The 18681-nt window shown below is 41.0% G+C and overlaps 1 protein-coding gene across 7 annotated transcripts in view; it reads right to left on the bottom strand.

The window, feature by feature from the left end:
- The window catches only part of TANC1 (tetratricopeptide repeat, ankyrin repeat and coiled-coil containing 1), an 84900-nt gene that overhangs the window by 55581 nt on the left and 10638 nt on the right, over positions 1 to 18681 (bottom strand). For 5 of the 7 annotated variants that reach the window (XM_074911402.1, XM_074911401.1, XM_074911404.1 and 2 more), the window contains one exon: positions 5720 to 5794. The exons of 1 other annotated variant lie outside the window; for it this stretch is intronic. In XM_074911402.1, the coding sequence (XP_074767503.1) occupies positions 5720 to 5794 (75 nt within the window). Of the gene's footprint in view, positions 1 to 379; positions 451 to 5719; positions 5795 to 18681 lie in introns of those variants that run through there. One more of the 7 variants, XM_074911407.1, reaches the window with a different exon arrangement.

Genomic DNA, 18681 nt, shown 5'->3' on the forward strand with positions numbered 1-18681 from the left:
AACCAAAGGAAACTAAGTCTCAAAATAGTACTGCAAAAAATTAAGTCTGATCTACAGAAGAATCAAACAAGATCCAAGAAGGACTTATTAATATGGAACTTTTTTGTAGCCCAAATTAAAAAAATCTGAATATGAAGACAATCACTCAAAGTACAATGCACATGAATACATAAGCACTTCAATGCCTTTTATTTCATCATCCACAAATCAAAATCACTGATCTCATTTCTCCAGATTCTCTACCTTTAAAGCACTATAGTATTACATTCTAAACATTATGGTTTTTGTTGACATAATAATTTATTCCTTGTTATTTGAGCACTACATGAATGTCTAACAAGCCTCTAAGCTGGAAAACCTAAAAGTCCCAACTACTTACCACATTCATTTCTACTGCAATCAATGAAGTTTTCATGCATACTGTGTACTACATTTCATGTTAAACTTCTGATGGGATTTAGTGCAGGAAGAACACTGCAAACTAAGCACAATACTTCCATTATTCGTGTTCCTTCAGGCCTGATATTGGGTCAACAGAACGACAATGCTCGTGCTACTAAAAAGCCATCTGAAATAACTGAGCATGTTCTGTAGAAATTTAAGATACAGGATTTTCTTTTCTTTTCAAGTTGAAATACATTACAAGTATTTTATATTGAATGGTCTTTTGCTTAGTAAGTTAAAAAAAAAAAAGCAGATAAGCAGATTCCCAGAACGCAAGCAAGTTGCTGGCTTTAGGATAGCTAAAGAAAACAAACATAATTATATGCTGCAAAGCAGCTGGCAGCATATAAAACCAACAGGAAATACTAATACAAATCTATCTCTGAAGCATTTTTAAGCATTTATGAACGAGTAGCTGAGTAGAACTTCTACTAAACCAATCATAATTAAAAAGTATTTTTAATGTATATTCTGAAGTTTATTATTTATATTATTTACACTATCACCTCATTACAAACACAGACAAGACTTGTAGGTAACCCTGCAGAACTTGAGTTTGAACAACCATCTTCTGGCTCTGATTTTTTGAACTGTGACACCAAGATACCAAGTTCCAATGCTGTACTAAAGTGAAAAAGGTCAGATCCTTCCAAGAGAGGCCAGTGGCTACAGAAGTGATTTTAAGAGCCTCAACAAAAGAAACTGGAAAACATACAATCCACAATCAACAATGAAAACAACACAGGAGAGCAGAAAGAAATTTCCAAGGCAGTTAGAAACACAGGGTAGAAATAAAGACAAAGAGACATGATTATCTTAAATCTAGAAAATAAAGTCCATTAACAAAACAAAGGCAAAAGTCAAAGAAAAGAAAATGTGTGCCCTCAGCAGAAGTCGTGAGGACTAGCGAGAGCTACACTAGCAGATTCCCAACCAAAAAGACTAGATCTGCTGCTTCCTACTAAAAAGACACCTAAGGAATCTCTAAAGGACTTGGAACTCCTTCAGAGTTTAAGGAGGTAATATTTATTTGATGACAATAACCCGACAAAGAGGAGAAAACACCAAATCTTTACTTTGCTTCTAAGACTGAATGAAAACCTTGAGAAAGAAAGGGGAACTGAGAGAGCAACTGCTGTGCATTTCCAGATCAGTGTATGTGGGTGATATAAAACCACAGATTACTTTCCAGGACACAAAAATTAATGTTCCTATTTGCACTCTTCCTGATTGGTTCCAAACATTCAAAAAATAGCTTTCTGTTACTTTGATGTGACAGGTGCAGACTAGACTGTGGGCTTTTCCCCTCAAGTTCTGTCCTTTACCAAGTATGTAGGCCACTTTAATGGAAGGAAGGGCGACAAGACAAAACAAAATCAACTCACAGATACTTACTTCCATACAACAGAAATAACTATGTCTGAGGGGGTGCAAAGACAGGTTTGCTTCATATTGCAGAAGACCTGAAAAAAAGGCTGGATGGAGAAAAAGTTGGATGCCTGGGTCAAAAAACTGGCTTGTTTGAAATTCTGTTCTTTGGCACATCAGTTTACCTAAATACAATAGCAACTACCTTGTCTTCAGATCCACATTTAGAAGTAAGTTTTGTAAGTTTGGGAAAGTTGTTCTATGCCTGAACATATGTCAGCTCTCATGCATCTTCAGGTGTGTTTGCACATACTGATACACAATCATGGACCTAATTACATATGTGTGTGCTTAAACACACAAATTTTGCTGCATATAGGTTTTGCCCAATCCTACAACAGCCACCTACCTATCAGTGTCTCCCAGCCACATCTAAACAAACCCATTTTAGTAACACAATTGCAGAAGAAGGAATTATTACTGCAGTGACTGCAGGATGTGAGCCCAGCTGCGTATCACTAGCATACTGCTACTGGAGTGGCTGGACATGCTGTTTTTTCCAGCCAAAAGTGAGATTCCCACACGACAGTCTTCCCCCTGATCAGGGCAGAAGTTATATAAAGACCTTCAACCAGTTTTTAGCACAGCACTTCAGTCTCTCTCCCAAAAGTATCAACACTAGTTCCTGCAATCTTCAAAACAAGCCTGAATAAAAAAAGTTATTAAAAATTGTATTTATCATATTCAGCAGCTAGATTTCAAAAATCTAGCTTCAGCTCTTATGTCAGGGCAAATGTGCAAGTTCTAACATTAAAATCCACACAAGCTATTTTTAAAACAACAGTCCTAATTTCTTTTTGTTCTTTAACCCTTTTACAGACTTTTTAATACTACAGTTGTGCCTTCAATCAATGCAGGAGCAAAAAACCCCATTCCCCTGGTTCCACAAGACAACAGATGTAAAACCAATAAGATATAGTTAATGCACAAACAGGAAGTTCTGTTCAGTAGAACAGGAATCATCCCACTCAGATTTGAATTACACAGACTTCCAGGCGTTCCTTTTATGCACAAGGAAACCCGTGGGACAGCGGGGTTACTTCAGTTTAGGAATAAGCTACTGCAGTCTGCCCTAAACCTCTTCCACTCTTGACTTCAGCCAGAGAGAGACAATCACAAGTGGCCACAGGAGCTCCGTGCAGGCGTTGCTGCTGCCAGCTGCAATTCAACACCTCGGCGTCCCTCTGCCCCCCGGGGAGGCAGTGTGACAGATTTATCAGGCACCTTCCCACCGCCAGCTCTGACATGGCTGTGGCAGCTGAAGAGTTTACTACCTGCTAGCTGTTCAGCATTAATCCTCAGCTGGGTCGGTATTAAAAACAGATCACAGAAGTCTTCCTGATGGGCTTCAGTTTGGCACTACTGAGCTGTGCTCTCTCGTCTACTTCCTGCTACATCCTGAAGCTCTGAAAAACCTGAAAACTTTTTCAAAACTTTGTCAGCAAAAAAGTTGAATCTATGTGCCGACAAAGCGGAAAGAAGCATCTACATTTACTACTGCACTACTCTCATAAATGCTGGCCAGAAGGATGGGTGTGTTCACACTGTCTCTCAGGTCAGCTTCCATCATCAGCATGCATTTTCACTCCTTCATAGTTCTTTAGAGAGTAGTAAATTTTAAGAGCTGCTGTTGTTATTAAGGACCTGAAGGGCCATGAAATGGGACAACTCTACAATTAAAAGAATTTCCATTTCTCATTGTCTCATTAAGGACCAGGGACAGGAGCGAACAAAAAATAAGCTCTACAAAGACCAATGTTCTTTGCCTTGCTTCACATCTTCTCTAAAAGCTGAGAAACACCTTACAAGCTCAAAGAACTCAAAGGTCTTTCGGAACAAAAAAGAAAACTATTAAACTGAACACAACTTTATAGGAAGACCTGAATGTAACACAGAATGGAATGCACACATTTCTTTTCAGACTTTTCACAACATCTTCAAATACAAAATAAGCTAAAATCTCTGGAATCCACTGTATGAATTAAGTACTTCCTTTTAAAAAGCAGTTCCTGCACTCCTCCTCACTCTATCTTTCACCAGCCAGGCATTTATCACCAATTTTTCCCAAAACTAGGTTTCCATAACATTCAATTCATACATGAAACTCTAGAGCTTTGCTTAAAAGACAAAACAAAAAATTCCAAACCAATAAAACCCCAACACTCCAACACTACCCTTGGTGTTCAGAAATACAGCAGCATTGTATTTGTAAAAACAAAGGGAGAAAATCCCTTTTTTGCACACATTAATCCAGACAGATGTGATGAGATCCAAAAATAAAAAAAATATGTGTTTTCTGACCTAAAGGAAAAAGGCTTTTCAAGCTTCAGATTTTAATCAAAGCCTGGTCAAAGCTCCATTCCAAACAGCCTGATTTTCCTTTTGAGCTTAAACCAATTTCCATCTAGCATTTTAAGGAAAAATGTACCACTGAAAGCCTCACCACAGGAATCTTTAGCCCCTATGTTTAAACAACTCCAGCTGGTAACTTCAAGTCAGCAGTACATACAAAATTAACAGGATGCCTTTCGTCTTGCTCTGTGATCACTTCTGGGCACCTTTGATCTAGTGTCAATGTTTTTTCTTTCCAAATAGCTCTCATCGTTCAGTCACTTGGAAAGAAACTGTGGCAGAGTGCAAACTTCAGAAGGCCACAAGAATTTCCTGAAGAACATGCTACCTGCCAGACGAACACAGAACTGCTTTTTGCAGGAGAACACTTAAAACACCCTCTCTTGGAGGACTCAGTATAACTCAGTACAGCTTTAAAAGCTGTGATGCAAGACACGTGTGTAACTGGCTTGTCAAAATAAGACTGCATTGTTCTAAAGGTTCTGACAAATGTGAATGCAGCAGTCTATACTACATTCTGTACTTAATACATTAAAGGAATATTTGGGTTTTCTTTTTTTTTATTCTGGAAGTAATAAATTTGTGTTGCCAAAGAGCATAAATTTACAGATAAATTAGGATCTAACTCATCATAAAATCAGATGTGTCAGTCTACATTAACAGTCTGAAGTTTAAAATTTAACTGTGAAGAAAAGGCAACTGTCACTCAGGTCCATCAGCTTTCTGGGCAGGGTAGGCACGGGTAACACTCGGCCCCAACACCTGCACCTCTGTAACTATCACCCCTTCCCAAGGGCACTGCTGGGCCTTCTCTGCCCTCAAAAAAGGCAGTTAGAGTTCTTAGTTAGCCTTCTTCCTGAAAGGTAACACAGGTGAGTAGTGGCCTACTAAATTTATGATTAATAGTAAAATAAGCTGTATTTTTTGAAAGTAAAATTTGATTAATTTTACCTTCAAAAATCTCTGTAGTTAAAGCAAAAAGAAGAACATGTTTGATAACCATCTTAAAAACTTTTCACTAAATTTAATATTTTTTTTCTAAATACATTAATAATAGAAATGCTATCACCTGTAACACATAATGGATTTTTAAAAAATAAGTATTTTAAAGTCTATTTCTATAGTTCGGGATTCTGACCCTCTGGTCTCGGCCGTGTTTAGACTGGCAGGACAACACCCGCAGCCTGCTCTCAGCATTTCTAGGGCAGGAACCAAGAGCAAGCTGCCTCATCCGTCCTTCCCAGCAGCCATTCTGGACCAGGGTGCTGGATGCACCCTCCAGGAAGCTGCAAACCCTCTACTGGTGGTACTGGTGCCCTGCTGGTCAGCAGAGGGGGGGCTGGTGGCCTGCAGACCTCCCTGCAGCTGGCCACAGCAACAGAAGGCACCCACTGCCCTGAAGGTGGGCATCTCTGCTGCAACAGAATACATTTAATTGCTGGATTTATCATGCACAACTCATCTACATTTCAAAATATTTTATTAATAGTCATACCTGAGTCTTTCTTGTTCCCTTTTCCACTCTCTCGGCTCTTTTTTAAAACTGCCTTTAACATTTTAAATGGTGCTCCTAAAGGATAACAGAAAGAAACAAAAATAAATGCCACATTAATAATGTCCATTCACACAAATCCAAACACAATAAAGACAGGCTCAATACAAATAAAACAGTGAGGTAATCAGAAGAAACTTTCTGATAGTTACATTTATTTTTTACAACATAGCTTAGTTAAGCAAAGTGCTGATGCACAAGGAATATTTTAATACTTGAACTAAGCAATTAAGAGTTCACTGTCTTCTTATGCAGAAAAATAATACAGCATTCTCCACATTCCACCTATAATTAAGGTTGTAAGGCTAAGCCCGTCTAAGTTACAGGTTGCCCAAGCAGGCTGCAGTCTCCCTCCCCGGAAGCAGCCAAGAGCCCTCTGGGCCGGTCCTGCGCAGCCAGCTCTGGATAACACCTCCTGAGCTGCGGGGCTGGACAAGGTGACTTCCCGTGGTCCCTCCCGACCTCAGCCACTCTGTGATTAATGAAGGTGCTGAGCCGGACGAGAGTCAGTACTGAGCCCTGGGCACCCCGCTAGTTACCGGCCTTCAGCCGGAGCTGGTGCCGCTGCCCGGGCGCGCCACACCGTGCCAGCGGTGCGACGCTGCTCTGTCTGCCCGTCCCGCAGGCCGAGGCGTGGCAGATGCTGCTTTTAGGGGGTAACCCCCACTCAGGAGAGAAATTCATCCCACGTCCTGAGGGGGAGTGATGGCAACAGCAGGAAACACCACCGTCAGCCTCTTAGGTTGGTTCCCGTACGTTCCCTTTCTCCAGCACGTCTCGCCTCGGGTCAGGCAGGACTAGAGAGGCAGTAAGCAGGCAGCTCAAGGGGCTCTTTCTGTCCCTGAAGAAAACCTCAGGCACAGACCATAATAAAAACACCACGGAAGGGAGCTGCGCTGTAGTAGAAAGTGCATTCTAACTCACTCACTCTTCCTTTAAATGGCATATGCCTCCCAGTACTACAAGAGCTAAAAATTCTAATTGTCAGATTCCAAAAGGAAAAACAACTCTAAGCATTTTTTTCTAAATACATTGTCAAACATACTCTCCCAGATAACCCTCTAAGCTAAGGCAGTGAAGAGAATAGAAGTCCCAATGTATTTATTACGCTTTTTAAATAAAAAGATTTTTTTCTTTTCCATACAAAACATGTATGTCATGTTAGAAAGTCTGCATTATGCCATGGTAGGATCTGGAGCTGTAATGGATTTCAGAATCTGAGAATGATATTCTACATATATAGCTAGAACAGAGTGGCAATTAAAAAAAACCCAAGAACACTTGAAAACCTGTGTAATATGTTTAACTTTCTTCTTATTTTTCAAACATGACAAGTATAAATTTTTGATTAACCAGAACAGAAAGGCTTGATATGGAACTGAAATTTTACAGCATATGTCATCCCTATTCTTAGGATATAAGTAGGGGGTAATACGAGATCAAATAAAAGGAATCAAGGACAATTCCACCCTAGATTTTCTCTTTTTGGAATTGAGGCCAACTTCCCTGCTGTGCATCCAGTTCTTCCAGGATCTATTCTGATACAGAACAGAAATGGTACATGAGACAGTTGCTTATTCAGACACATTAAGTGTAGATAGAAAAGTTGCCTATTGCCTGGAAGCAAAGGCCATTTTCTTCCTCCTCCCTTACAAAATGATATGCAAAAATGAAAGATAACTGCTTTCAAAGAAATTCACCTTTCGATATCTCAATTATACTCCAGGAGAGACCTAACCAATAAAGGTTCTGAACAGAAGAGCAAACAGTGACAGTTATTGTTCATTTGCAAGCTGAAAGGTGCAAAAAAAGAAAAACTCTTCTGAAATAATTTGAAAGCCAACACTTCAGTCACTTTACAACATCATTCAAATTCCACAAAGGTGTGTAGTTGAGCTGTTTAAGAAATGAACCAAACACTTCAGCTTAGAAATACTGATTAGAAATAAACTGTGTTATTTTTAAAAAACCACTGTATATACTGTGAAGCTTCCTAACACATATCCAAAAGCATTTCAGCTTCAGCTAAAAAATTTCTTCACATCCATCTTCCACACATCAAGAGTGATCAAACTGAACAGCAGTGCTGTACATCTGTATTTCTCCATCCCTTGAAACAGACCTGGGATACTGGATCTTCTTTTGTTTTAAAGACACTTGTATTAATAGGGTATTTTCCAGTAATGCTGGCATCTTGTCTTTTCTAAGTACATTGTACTTCCTTGTTCTCCACAACTGAGCTTATATCAAATCATTCACTGACCAAGATTTCGGAAACATTTTCAGCTACTGCAGTTCTTTTGCTTTGGTAAACAATTCAGGTTTAGATTTTCTTGGTTCCAATTTTTCAATTCTGACCTGAAACCACCTGTTTGTTGTTTGGCCGGGTTTGTTTGGTTTTTAAAAAGATTTGAAGGTCTTTTAAAAACTTTACCATTTCAGTTTTTAAAACAGATACCAGATGTGGACTTGTGATCCGAGGCTTGATATTAATAATGTCAAATATAAAGAAGAATACCTCTACACTCTTTTGCTATCAAAGATCATGTTAGCCACGTACAAAACTGGATCCCCCACCCCAGCTCATGTCGAATACATGGATGCTACCCTCCCACCAGTTCAACTGTTTGTCTTTAGGTACACAAGAATTTCCTAAAATTGCCTCATGCTCAGAGCATGAAGGGAAGGGACGGAAAGTCCCTTGATTTAAGAATTTGTAACATCAGCTTTTTTCAGAAATGATGGCCTCCAAAGCAAGATCAGGTTTATAAACACAAATGCTTGGTTATGTAAGGAGTTCAGAGCACAGACAGACACCACAGGTTACTTCATTCCTAATCTTTTACTATTAAATACTTCACTACCTAGGGAATTCCCTCTGAAAAGCAAAAAAAAAAATCTCTCCACATTCTCACTCTGCCTGTGAGTCTCCCTTAAAACTCAGCGACTTTCCTGCATGAGAGTATTTCCCTGCTATAGCTACGGCAGACAGATTCTAAGAGCAGTCACAGGATGCCTCACCGCTTCTGTCCGCATTCCTAACTCCCGTTCCACCTTCCCACAGGTCTGCAGCAGGCACGTTCATACCTTACCTGTCAGAGTGGGTTATTTTCAGAGATCCATCCACAACAGTTCATCTCTTCTGCAGAGGTCAAACAAACTAATCCTACCTGGCATGTAACCACCTGAGTCAATGCCCCTGAACTCCACATTTACCTGCTTCCCAAGTTGTGTTGTTCACTCCCTCCGTATTTAAATCCCAAGAAACAGTTAGCATATATGTGCAAAGAGAGAAAGGGTGGAACATCTTAGCCATTCTACCATTTGCACAGCAGTACTTAAGGACTTAACCACCTTTCAGTGTAGGATTTTAATGTATACCTCAAAACAGCTGCTGCATTTTAAAAGTGCATCTTGTATTCTGTAAATATTCCAAGATTCAGTCCCCTAAAGTCTGCAGAAACATTTAGTTAAAACTGCCTTCATTGCCTTTAAATAAACTAAGAACTTCACTGTTTACACAGAGAAAAGTTTCAACATTTCCCTTTTCTGGCAAATTCAAATTCCTTTAGCTTAACTGTAGTTTTCAAATGAGAAAAACAACAACAAAAATACTTAAAGCAGCAAGGTGCTACTTATGTAACAGAAATCAAGATGAGACAGTAAGTAAAAAAATCCTTTAAAATTAATACATTTTGAGTCATCACTGTCTAACATTTTATAATAAAGAGGGAATGTTCCCAGATCGAAGAGACTCCTAATTCAAGAATGAACAAAAACATCTGAAAACAAGAGAATGGTGGTTTTTACTTTTTTTTTTAAGGTACAACTTCTGATGAGATATATTTGCTTTATTATTCAAATGCATGAATGAAAATGATAAAACAGATACACTGAAGAGGTCTGTCTCAGACTTCATACAATAAAAAAGTAAATGGCAGATACGATGTTTCCAACAGGCTATATTTAGCCAAATCTACACAAACTCACAGAAGTTAAACAGTTATTATTGAAATATTTTTCTGCAATACCATACCCTAAACAATTATGATCTTTACTCTTTGTAGGTATTTCTCATGCAGAAAGATTAACAGGTGCAGGAAACCGACCAGCTATACTGCATTTGTTTCATTTGTTGTTCACTCAGTAACCTATTATTTATCTTACCTATGAGATATGCCACAATCCCCCCAATCTTACCTGACACCCCTGAAAGATAAGCATCAATTTAATAGGAGACTGCAAAAGAACACTGAGGTTTCCAATTTGCTGCTCACTTCTAAATAGTGGAATTATGCCTTAAAGCACTATTAAAATACAGTGAAAGAGGTGAAAGATGAGGAAGCACAAGAAAAACCTCATTATCACGTTAGCTATTAGAATGTGCTTTTGCAGTAGCTTTTTCCCACCAGTCTGGTTCTAGATTTGACTTCCCAGATGTCACAGACGTGCCTACTCCATCCTCCAGTCACCCCGTTTTCTGCTACGCTACTCTTTTACCCTGCTGCTGCTTCTTTTGGCCAGTGCCTCTGAGGACTGCCAACACAGGGCAGAAAACTGTCTCGTCACTTGACTGCTGTCCAACAGTTGTTGGCAGACACTGCAGAAATGACTGTTTATCAGTTTTAAAGATGACTGTTCCCCAGCTACCTGTTACTACCCCAAAGCACTGAAGAAACTGATCTTGCACGGAGGCAGATGAGCACTCACAAGTCAGAAATATTAACTTCAAAGCACCTGTTTGAACTAACCTGAGCAATTCTGCAATGATGTGGATAAGAATCATCAGTTGAGCCATTTGCCTGTCTACACTGGGGAAAGGGAACAGTAGTTGTCAACAGAGAAGCCATAAAATCTTTAAGATTTGCAGCTGTTTCTCATATGAAAAGTATCTGACCACAGAGAAGGTGTAGACAACTTTATTTTTCCTTTTCTCTTCCCACTCTGCTGAGTCCCTCCAGAGAAAACGCCAAGACCATAGCCTTCTACTGTTTTTACAGAACTTTCCCTTTCTTCAGTTATGATTTAGAAAAAAAAAACAAACCCAAAACAAACAAAACCCAAAAATCCCAACAACTCCCCTCTGCTTCTCATCCCTACTGAATTATCTAATTTATCCTTGCCATTTAGGCTTCCATCTGAACCTCACCCCTCTAGCTCTTGTCATTTACAAGACAACACCAAATTCTTCAAAGGATCAAAAGATCCACTGTGCTCTCCTAGTCTTGTCTCAGTTAGCCCACCTCCACTTTCACCAGGACTGTCTTCTCACTTCAATTTTATCTTTAGGTATCGCAGAAGTAAATTACCCTCTATCATGCTGTTGCCTTTTATTTCTAAATTCAATTAATTACCGCTCCTCCGGATTTGCAAGACAGGGATCAGTGTACACAGATTATGCCGAAAAATAAGTTTTTGCTTCAGGGGTAAAAAGAAGGTGGGTGGGTGTGGTGAGAGCAGGATAATGAAGGGTGGGGAAGGGGAAGACTGCTTGCTACTTGTCTTCAGCAGTAATCCTCACCTCAATAAAAAGGTTTCAGGGAAAAAAAAAAAAAGTTGGCCCTCCTCCAAGTGGAAGGTCACTATTTGGAGAGGCATTCTACAATGAAGTAAGGTCACAAGGTTTAGAAAAAACAGTCCTGAGGAAACACCATTATGAGCATTCCAGACAGCAACCCTTAGGAACCAGTGGATGTCACAGACAGCGTCTGCACTGAGGCAGGAGTGAGCAAAGGAAAATTAAATATAACCGCAGATCTATTTTCCTTGCCTTTGTCATAATGGCCACTTGCAACCCATCTTCCTCCATCCTCCCATGTGAAACACAGAAAAAGTGACAAGCCCCCCACTTTAAAATCAATTATGAAAGGGTCAAAACAGTAGGCAAGGAAACTCATCACTTTCCAGCTAGCAGAAGCAACACCCTGCACACACTATGTCAGCAGAAAATCAGGAGCCTAAAATTAGATCAAAACTAGGTCAGAAACTGCCATTTCAGCTTTACTAGCACACAGAAAATGAAAGGAAGACAGGGATCGTTCTAACCAAAATCTTGACCCAACTCACAGTAAGCAAGTCTTATCTGACCGAATTGTTGCATGCTTAGGCTACAACAGCACTGCCCTCTCCAGAAAGCACAGATGAGGAATACAGAAATAAAACACATCTCCAGTTTCTCAGCTGTCCTAGATACAGCCCTGATTTCTAGATGATCAACAAGCTGCTTGTAAAACAACACAATCCTTCACTCCAAACAGCCAGGAGTAAATGCAACGCCAAGTTCATCCATCTTACTTCATCCTGGCTGCAGTTCAAGCAGCTTTGCAGGCAAACCCCCTTTCCTTCAGCCCACCACTCCACTTGGGTTTAAACCTGCTTCCTCCACACTGCTGCAATTCCAGACACTGCTTCATGGCCCATCAAACAGAGAACAGGATCGATCTAGCAAAGCGAGAATGGGGACAGACAGCACGTTGGTATCGACATTAAGCAACCCCAACACTAACAGACTGGTCCTCTGGACTGTCCAGGCATCACTGCAGGTTCCAGTATACCCAGAAGAGTTGTGGGTTCCCCTATGACTGAAGCTAGGCTCAACAGGCAGCCTGTGTGGGTTAGTCTTTGCAATCTGTATTTAAGAAAGCTGCTTCTGCTCCTGTTCAACTACAAGTACTATTAAGGAATCACCACGGTCTAAAAAGTTAAGTGGGGGAAGACGCAGAAGAAACCAATCTAGATGCAACAAGTATTTTTAGTGCTAAATCCAAGCAACAGCCAGAAGTAATACCTACTTTGCAAAAAATCCATCACAACACTACAGGCTACAAACTTCATATAACAGTACGAAACCAGCTGGCCACACGTCAAATCTGTAATAATTCTGGGCAGGATTTTCAAAGGGCTACAACACCTACTTCTGATCAGGGATCCTCTCTTCTTTGTGCTGCAGCAATGGGAAAAATACCGTTTCTCCCACAGCACTGGGAGCGATGTCTTCACCACATGAGAATTCTGAGCCCAATGACAGCTCATTTCACGTCTGCATGGCAATGTAATCCTACCAGCTGATGGAGAACCACTACCTGGCATACAGGATCCATTACACTTTCACTCTCACGTGGCTGCCTCCTCCAGCTGCCTGTTCAATTTTTACGCTCTCCTCCATAGGAGAAATGACCAAATTTCACTTAGCAGACAGCAAAATGACATCATGACGGTTGAATTATTATCAACTTTTGCTGTAGGTCATTCTTTTAAGATGGTCAGTGCTTCCTCATCAGATAGCAGAGACAAAATTTGTCTACAACCATAATCCATGACAGAACTGGCTTAACCAAAACTCGATTTTGTTTAAGTCACACCATTTCTACTCAGACTCCCCTCAAAGGATGGACAAGTTCTCCAGTCACACAATGGGTGAGTAGCCAAGGGCTACATTTACCTCATGTCACTGCTGAGAAGATTATAAGGTCCACCCAGTGAGGTTGAACAGTAATGACTTAACCCTTCTAGGCTTACTAAATATCACTAAAATCCATAAGCCTAGCAAATGAACTACTGCAGCTGAGACAGGCAAACTACCATCTGCTTGTTGATTGTAGTTTTTTGGCTACAGCTTACATAGAGAAACACGTAAATTACTGTTTATTTCAACCGCCTTAAAACTTCAAGGGAAGGAAGTGATCCCATGTGAAGGGATTTAATATCATAAAATACTTTATAGAAGGAAACATAAACCAATAGCAAGGGGGATAAAGTTATTGTTTCACTTTCAACTTGCTTAACGCTTTCAACTTGCCAAACACTGCAGATGAGAAATCCTTTATGTAAAAAAATAGTACATAACCTATCCAGTTATGTGCCTGCATGGAGTATTGTCTTCAGATTTAAGATGTTTATTCGTCATTCAGATCTTGCAGAGGAGCCACTTTTGTCCCTTTTCAGTCCAATGAACACCAAACAAGCTCTTATCAGCCTCTATATAAAAAAGGAAAAAACAGAGTACAGAAACAAGAGAAAAAGGAGAAAAAACAAATCACAGATTATCTTTTCCAAAATTAGACCTGACCAAAATGAGTAACATCTTGAGAATTTCAGTGGAGTACCCTGGGCAGCTCTCAAAACAGTACTCTAGGCAATATCAAAAAAAATGAGACGTCAAAGTGATCTAACACCACAGGTCTCTTCTGGACATATTAAAATACCATGTGGTCCAACACACACATTAATTTCCAGATTTGTTTCTTTTGTCTACAAAGCTACACATAACAAACCAGCAAACCAAAACAAGAACAAAGGAAAAAAAAAAAACCACATTAGGCAGCTCCAGATTTGAGAAACTTTGCTGTACCTCAAAATGAGAGGATTCTACCACCAGCCTACACAGAAACACACAACGTGACTGTCCTCAGTCATGTTTTTAAAAAGGGGATGTTTTTGTACACCTAAATTGCACCTGCCGCATCCAGTCTGAAAGTGGTACCACTTTGTACATGGAAAAAAAACCCAAACCACTGATTTCCAAAGACTTTAACAGTCACTGATGACCTTTTCAGAAAGGAAAACAAATTCCCTCCAAATGCTCAATGACATTATTTGACACCCAGGCCAAGTAGCACCAGTGAAACCTGCCTGCACGTGACCAGCAGATGCACACAACTCAAGGGCAACACTGTGGGACCTCGTAGGAAACAGATGCTTCGTGTCTAGAAGCCAAGGCTTCTTCCACCATTTCTTTCACCCACTGGGAAGCGAACTCGCAGTGAGCATGGGCAGTTTTCCTCACAGAACTCCTCTGTGTGACGAGCTGAAGCAGCGCCATGTTTAGGGAGCGCGGGCGCTGACCCGCACTGCACATGCCTGCCAGAAGCAACTGCCCAGAAGCCATCGCCCCACCATCCTCTTCCCCTCGGAGCCTTCAGCCCTGTCTCTGGTAGCTCGTGACTCAGCAGGGCGGATCATTGAAGGGGCTAAGAGGATCTCTCCAAAGAGGAAAAATGTTGACACAGTCGACAGTCACTCTAGGAAGGGATTTGAACTTGGAGGACCACAGTGAAATGACTCTGCAGAGGAGGGGGCAGCAGCACAGCTCCTTCAGCTTCCCCCCGCGGGCACATCACCACGGCCCCCGCCGCTGCCCCTGAACTCTCACTGCTCTCCAGAAACCACGGCTGGGTCTGCTCCTGGGCACTCGCACTGGTACACGAAGGCCACCACACCTGCACGGCCACCGCTCGAGCAGGCCCGCGGGCGCAGGACCGGGCCGTGCCCGCCCCGGAGCCAGGCTGCTCCTGCCCCGAGCTCCTTCCCCGCCGGCTGTGGGGGTGCCACCCGCTGTGACCTGTCCCCCCCACCCGCCCTGACCACGGAGCCCTCCACGAAACCCAGCAGCAGGCAAGGCAAGCTGTCGAAGGCACTGTGATGTCCAGAACACAGAAAAGGTGGCTTTCTCATCACCACAGCGACTGCTCAAGTTTCCAATGAATCCGGTATGCCTGAGATTTTTTTTTTTTAAAAAGAAGTCACGCTAATAAGACAGCTGTATTTTCTTGAATGACGGGACAATGGTGCTGATAAAACTCAAAGCTTTTTTCTGTTTCAGTTTCTTACTATACCTTGTTCCAGGTCTTCTATACTCTCTATCTGTCCTACCAGGTTATTTCCAGGATTTTATTCTCTGCTTTTTCATGGAATTCTCCCTTTCAAAACACAAGAATGGTCCCTCTCCTCCAGTTTTACTAATAATTTTCTCCTAACACTATGCGTCTCTATTTTAGACATTGATGTCCAATACAGGTGCATGTTCTAATTTTTTTCCCCATGTCAGCTATCCTTAGAAATTCTGGGACAGTATGTTTTCTATAATCCCTAGTCATAAAACGCCTGATCCTGAAATGCCTGGGAATCACAGCCACTCACTTTTGCCAGCAACCAAATGCAGAGCTCCATCCCAGCTCTGTATACAGAGGACACATTATATACTTCATGCTGCTTCACAGGCCTAAAACCAGAACTGAACATAGCTATTATTAAGTAAGCACTTTTTTAGGTTTTAATGTGACTTTTAAAATACATTACTTTGGTTTCAAATTGATGTTGATATCTTCATTAGGATATCTATCTTCTAGCCTCAATTACCAGAGGTAGAGTGGTATGTGTGCAACAGCAGCTTGAAATATTCATGATGACAGACAGTAACCACCCTCATTAAGACTTCTTTGATTAGGGTAGAGTTACAGAATGTCTGAGGTTGGAAGGGACCTCTGGAGGTCACCTGGTCCAGTCCCCCCGCTCAAGCAGGGCAAGTCATACAAGAAAATCTTGGAAATCTGTATTAAAAATGCAATGCATACAGAGTTACTTCCTTCAAAGAATGCAACTGCCTAAGTGGATCTGTTAACAAACACATCCACTAGAATAAAAAAACAGGGAGCAAGATGCAAGTCCTAAGTGACCCTCAAACGCAGAAATAAGCAGGAGCACAAGGCTGAAACACATGAAACATACAGGGACTGTTATTGTTGTCCGGGACACGTTGGCACAACTCCACATATGCACACACAAAAAGAAGGGTATGAAGTGGCAATTTAAGGGGATAAAATAAATTAGCAAACCTGGGAATGTAACATTAACATTCCTGAGGCTGCCTAGAGACCAGACATTTAAGTTACATAATCTAGAAGGTACGTGAATCAGAATGTATCTGCAGTGTACTGCCTCTGCTTCCTGAGAGCATCCCCAACCGTACTGCAGCTCGGAACACCCTGCAGGGAGGGCAGTGGCCTTATTTCCCTTTTACTTAAGGGGAGCAAAACCCAGTTTGCTCACAGTCATAACAGGCAGGTCTTTACCCGCTGGCCAAAGGGGTCAGCTGTGTATTCCTGCAGCACTGTGCCAGCACTGAGGCATTTTTCCCTGTTTACTGAACTGCACTGCAGAGTCTTACGAGCAAGAGATGACAGGGAAGAGAGCAGGATCTCATGGCAGGTACAGAAGGAAGCAAAAACCACTCTCTTGAATCACAACAAACTATTATATTGGCTCAATTATCTCCTGAAATCTCACCCATAGGAATGTGGCAAAGTAGAAACATTATCCTCCCTACTCCCATCTCAGTCCTGGGATGCTACCTTTTACTAAGTCCTGTGAAAGGCAAACCTGACATTTCTAATGCCTTGATTATGCTATTTTATGAACAGGCATTCTTCCATAGCGTATGCTACAAGGAAACACTCTCAATGTCCATATTCTTCATGTTTCTTTACCCTTAACACACTTCTCATTTTAATGTACAATGTTCCAGTGCTAGAATAAGCTCTGTTTGCACATTTACAACGGGCAGTATCTACTCCAAGGGGCTCACAAGCAAGCCCTCCAATCCTGCCATAACCCAGCACGTGTGCGAGCTCCCTTTACACAAGCAGACCACCAAAATCAGTGATTCTTCCCATGAACTAGATACATGCTTTAGCTATTACTCCTTGTCAGCCACAAGCCCACTGCAGAGCTCAAACATGGGACTAGAACAGACATGGAACATCCCAGGGTTTGCTCTTGAAGAAAAATTAAAGGCTTGTCTATACAAGGGGAAAAGTGTTTCACATTCACACCCTGCCTCATTCTGCAATAACTCCCTGGTGTAGACAAGATCTTACATGCTCTTACCAAAAATATGAAATACCTGGCAAGCCTGTATTTATTAAAATTTTACAGTTGTCCTATTGCTTACAGTAATTAAACAGCAAAGCACCACTAAAGTCTCTAATTCAGATGCCAAAAAGCATTCCCACCACAGGCAAGTATCCAAAAAAAAGATTTTAATCCTCAAAACCAGAATTTAACTAGTAGAAGAATACAAACTTGTACCCTTCACAAAAAAAAAAAAAAAAAATTATTCATTAAAATCTTCGGTCTGTGTAAGTCTTTACAAGTTTGCCAAGACAGTATATAATGCCTCACCTTAACCTGTTAATGGGATGCCTGCACATCCCACGTAAATCAAACGAGCCGAGTTCACCGATTTATGAAGAATAGATGTAACACCAACAAGAACTCACTTAGCTCAAAATCCTGTGAACAGAAGAAAAACTGCAAAGAAACAAAATTCAATTTTCCTCCTGAGGAAAACTAAGAATTGAAGAAAGGGGGCTCAAGCAAGGCCCACTAAGGAGAAAAACATTTGGTTTTCCTATTAGCAGACACAATGAAAATAGGAAGAAAGGAATCTTGTTTCTACCAGATTGAGGGACAGTGTTAGATTTCTCAGACACCCGTTACCCAAGTTCTTGGAACACTTCACTGATCAGATGAGCTCTCTCAAGAAGCCCGTTTCTTCAATGTGATCCAAGACACAACTCTGGCGGCATCCACTGCTGCAGAGGAGGAAAGAGCTTTGGAAGAATCCTCTGTGCAGGCATGGGGAGGCGGGAAGGAAAAGAGAAGAAAAAACTCCTCTCTACCAAACCATTCAGTATATTCCTCTGGTGCAGACTTTTACAAAGCTTTTGACTTTAGCAGAACAAAGTAACTTAATGTCACTTTTGCCCTCCTTTCTGTATTGTCTTTTAAAGACAAAGTGCAGCATTTGGGGGGAAAAGACCCAAACAACATTAATCAGATCTTTTCTTCCCAAACTCTCAAAATATACCTAATACCTCTGAAGGAATGTAGAACTTTGCAAAGTGCTCCTGTCACTCACTGACTGACTTACTGCAAACTTACAGAAAATACATCTGGTAATGGACCACAGTGGTGCAAAAAATAGCTTAGGGAATAAACAAAAACTCTATACACACCAGCTCCATATCCCCAGACTTTTAAATACACCAATGAATTCTGGAACTCTACATCAGTTTGGTACATGATGCTACAAGGTGCAACGTTCCTATACATCTGAGGACAAAGCG

The sequence above is a fragment of the Athene noctua genome, chromosome 7, assembly GCF_965140245.1.
Source record: "Athene noctua chromosome 7, bAthNoc1.hap1.1, whole genome shotgun sequence".
Classification (NCBI taxonomy): domain Eukaryota; kingdom Metazoa; phylum Chordata; class Aves; order Strigiformes; family Strigidae; genus Athene; species Athene noctua.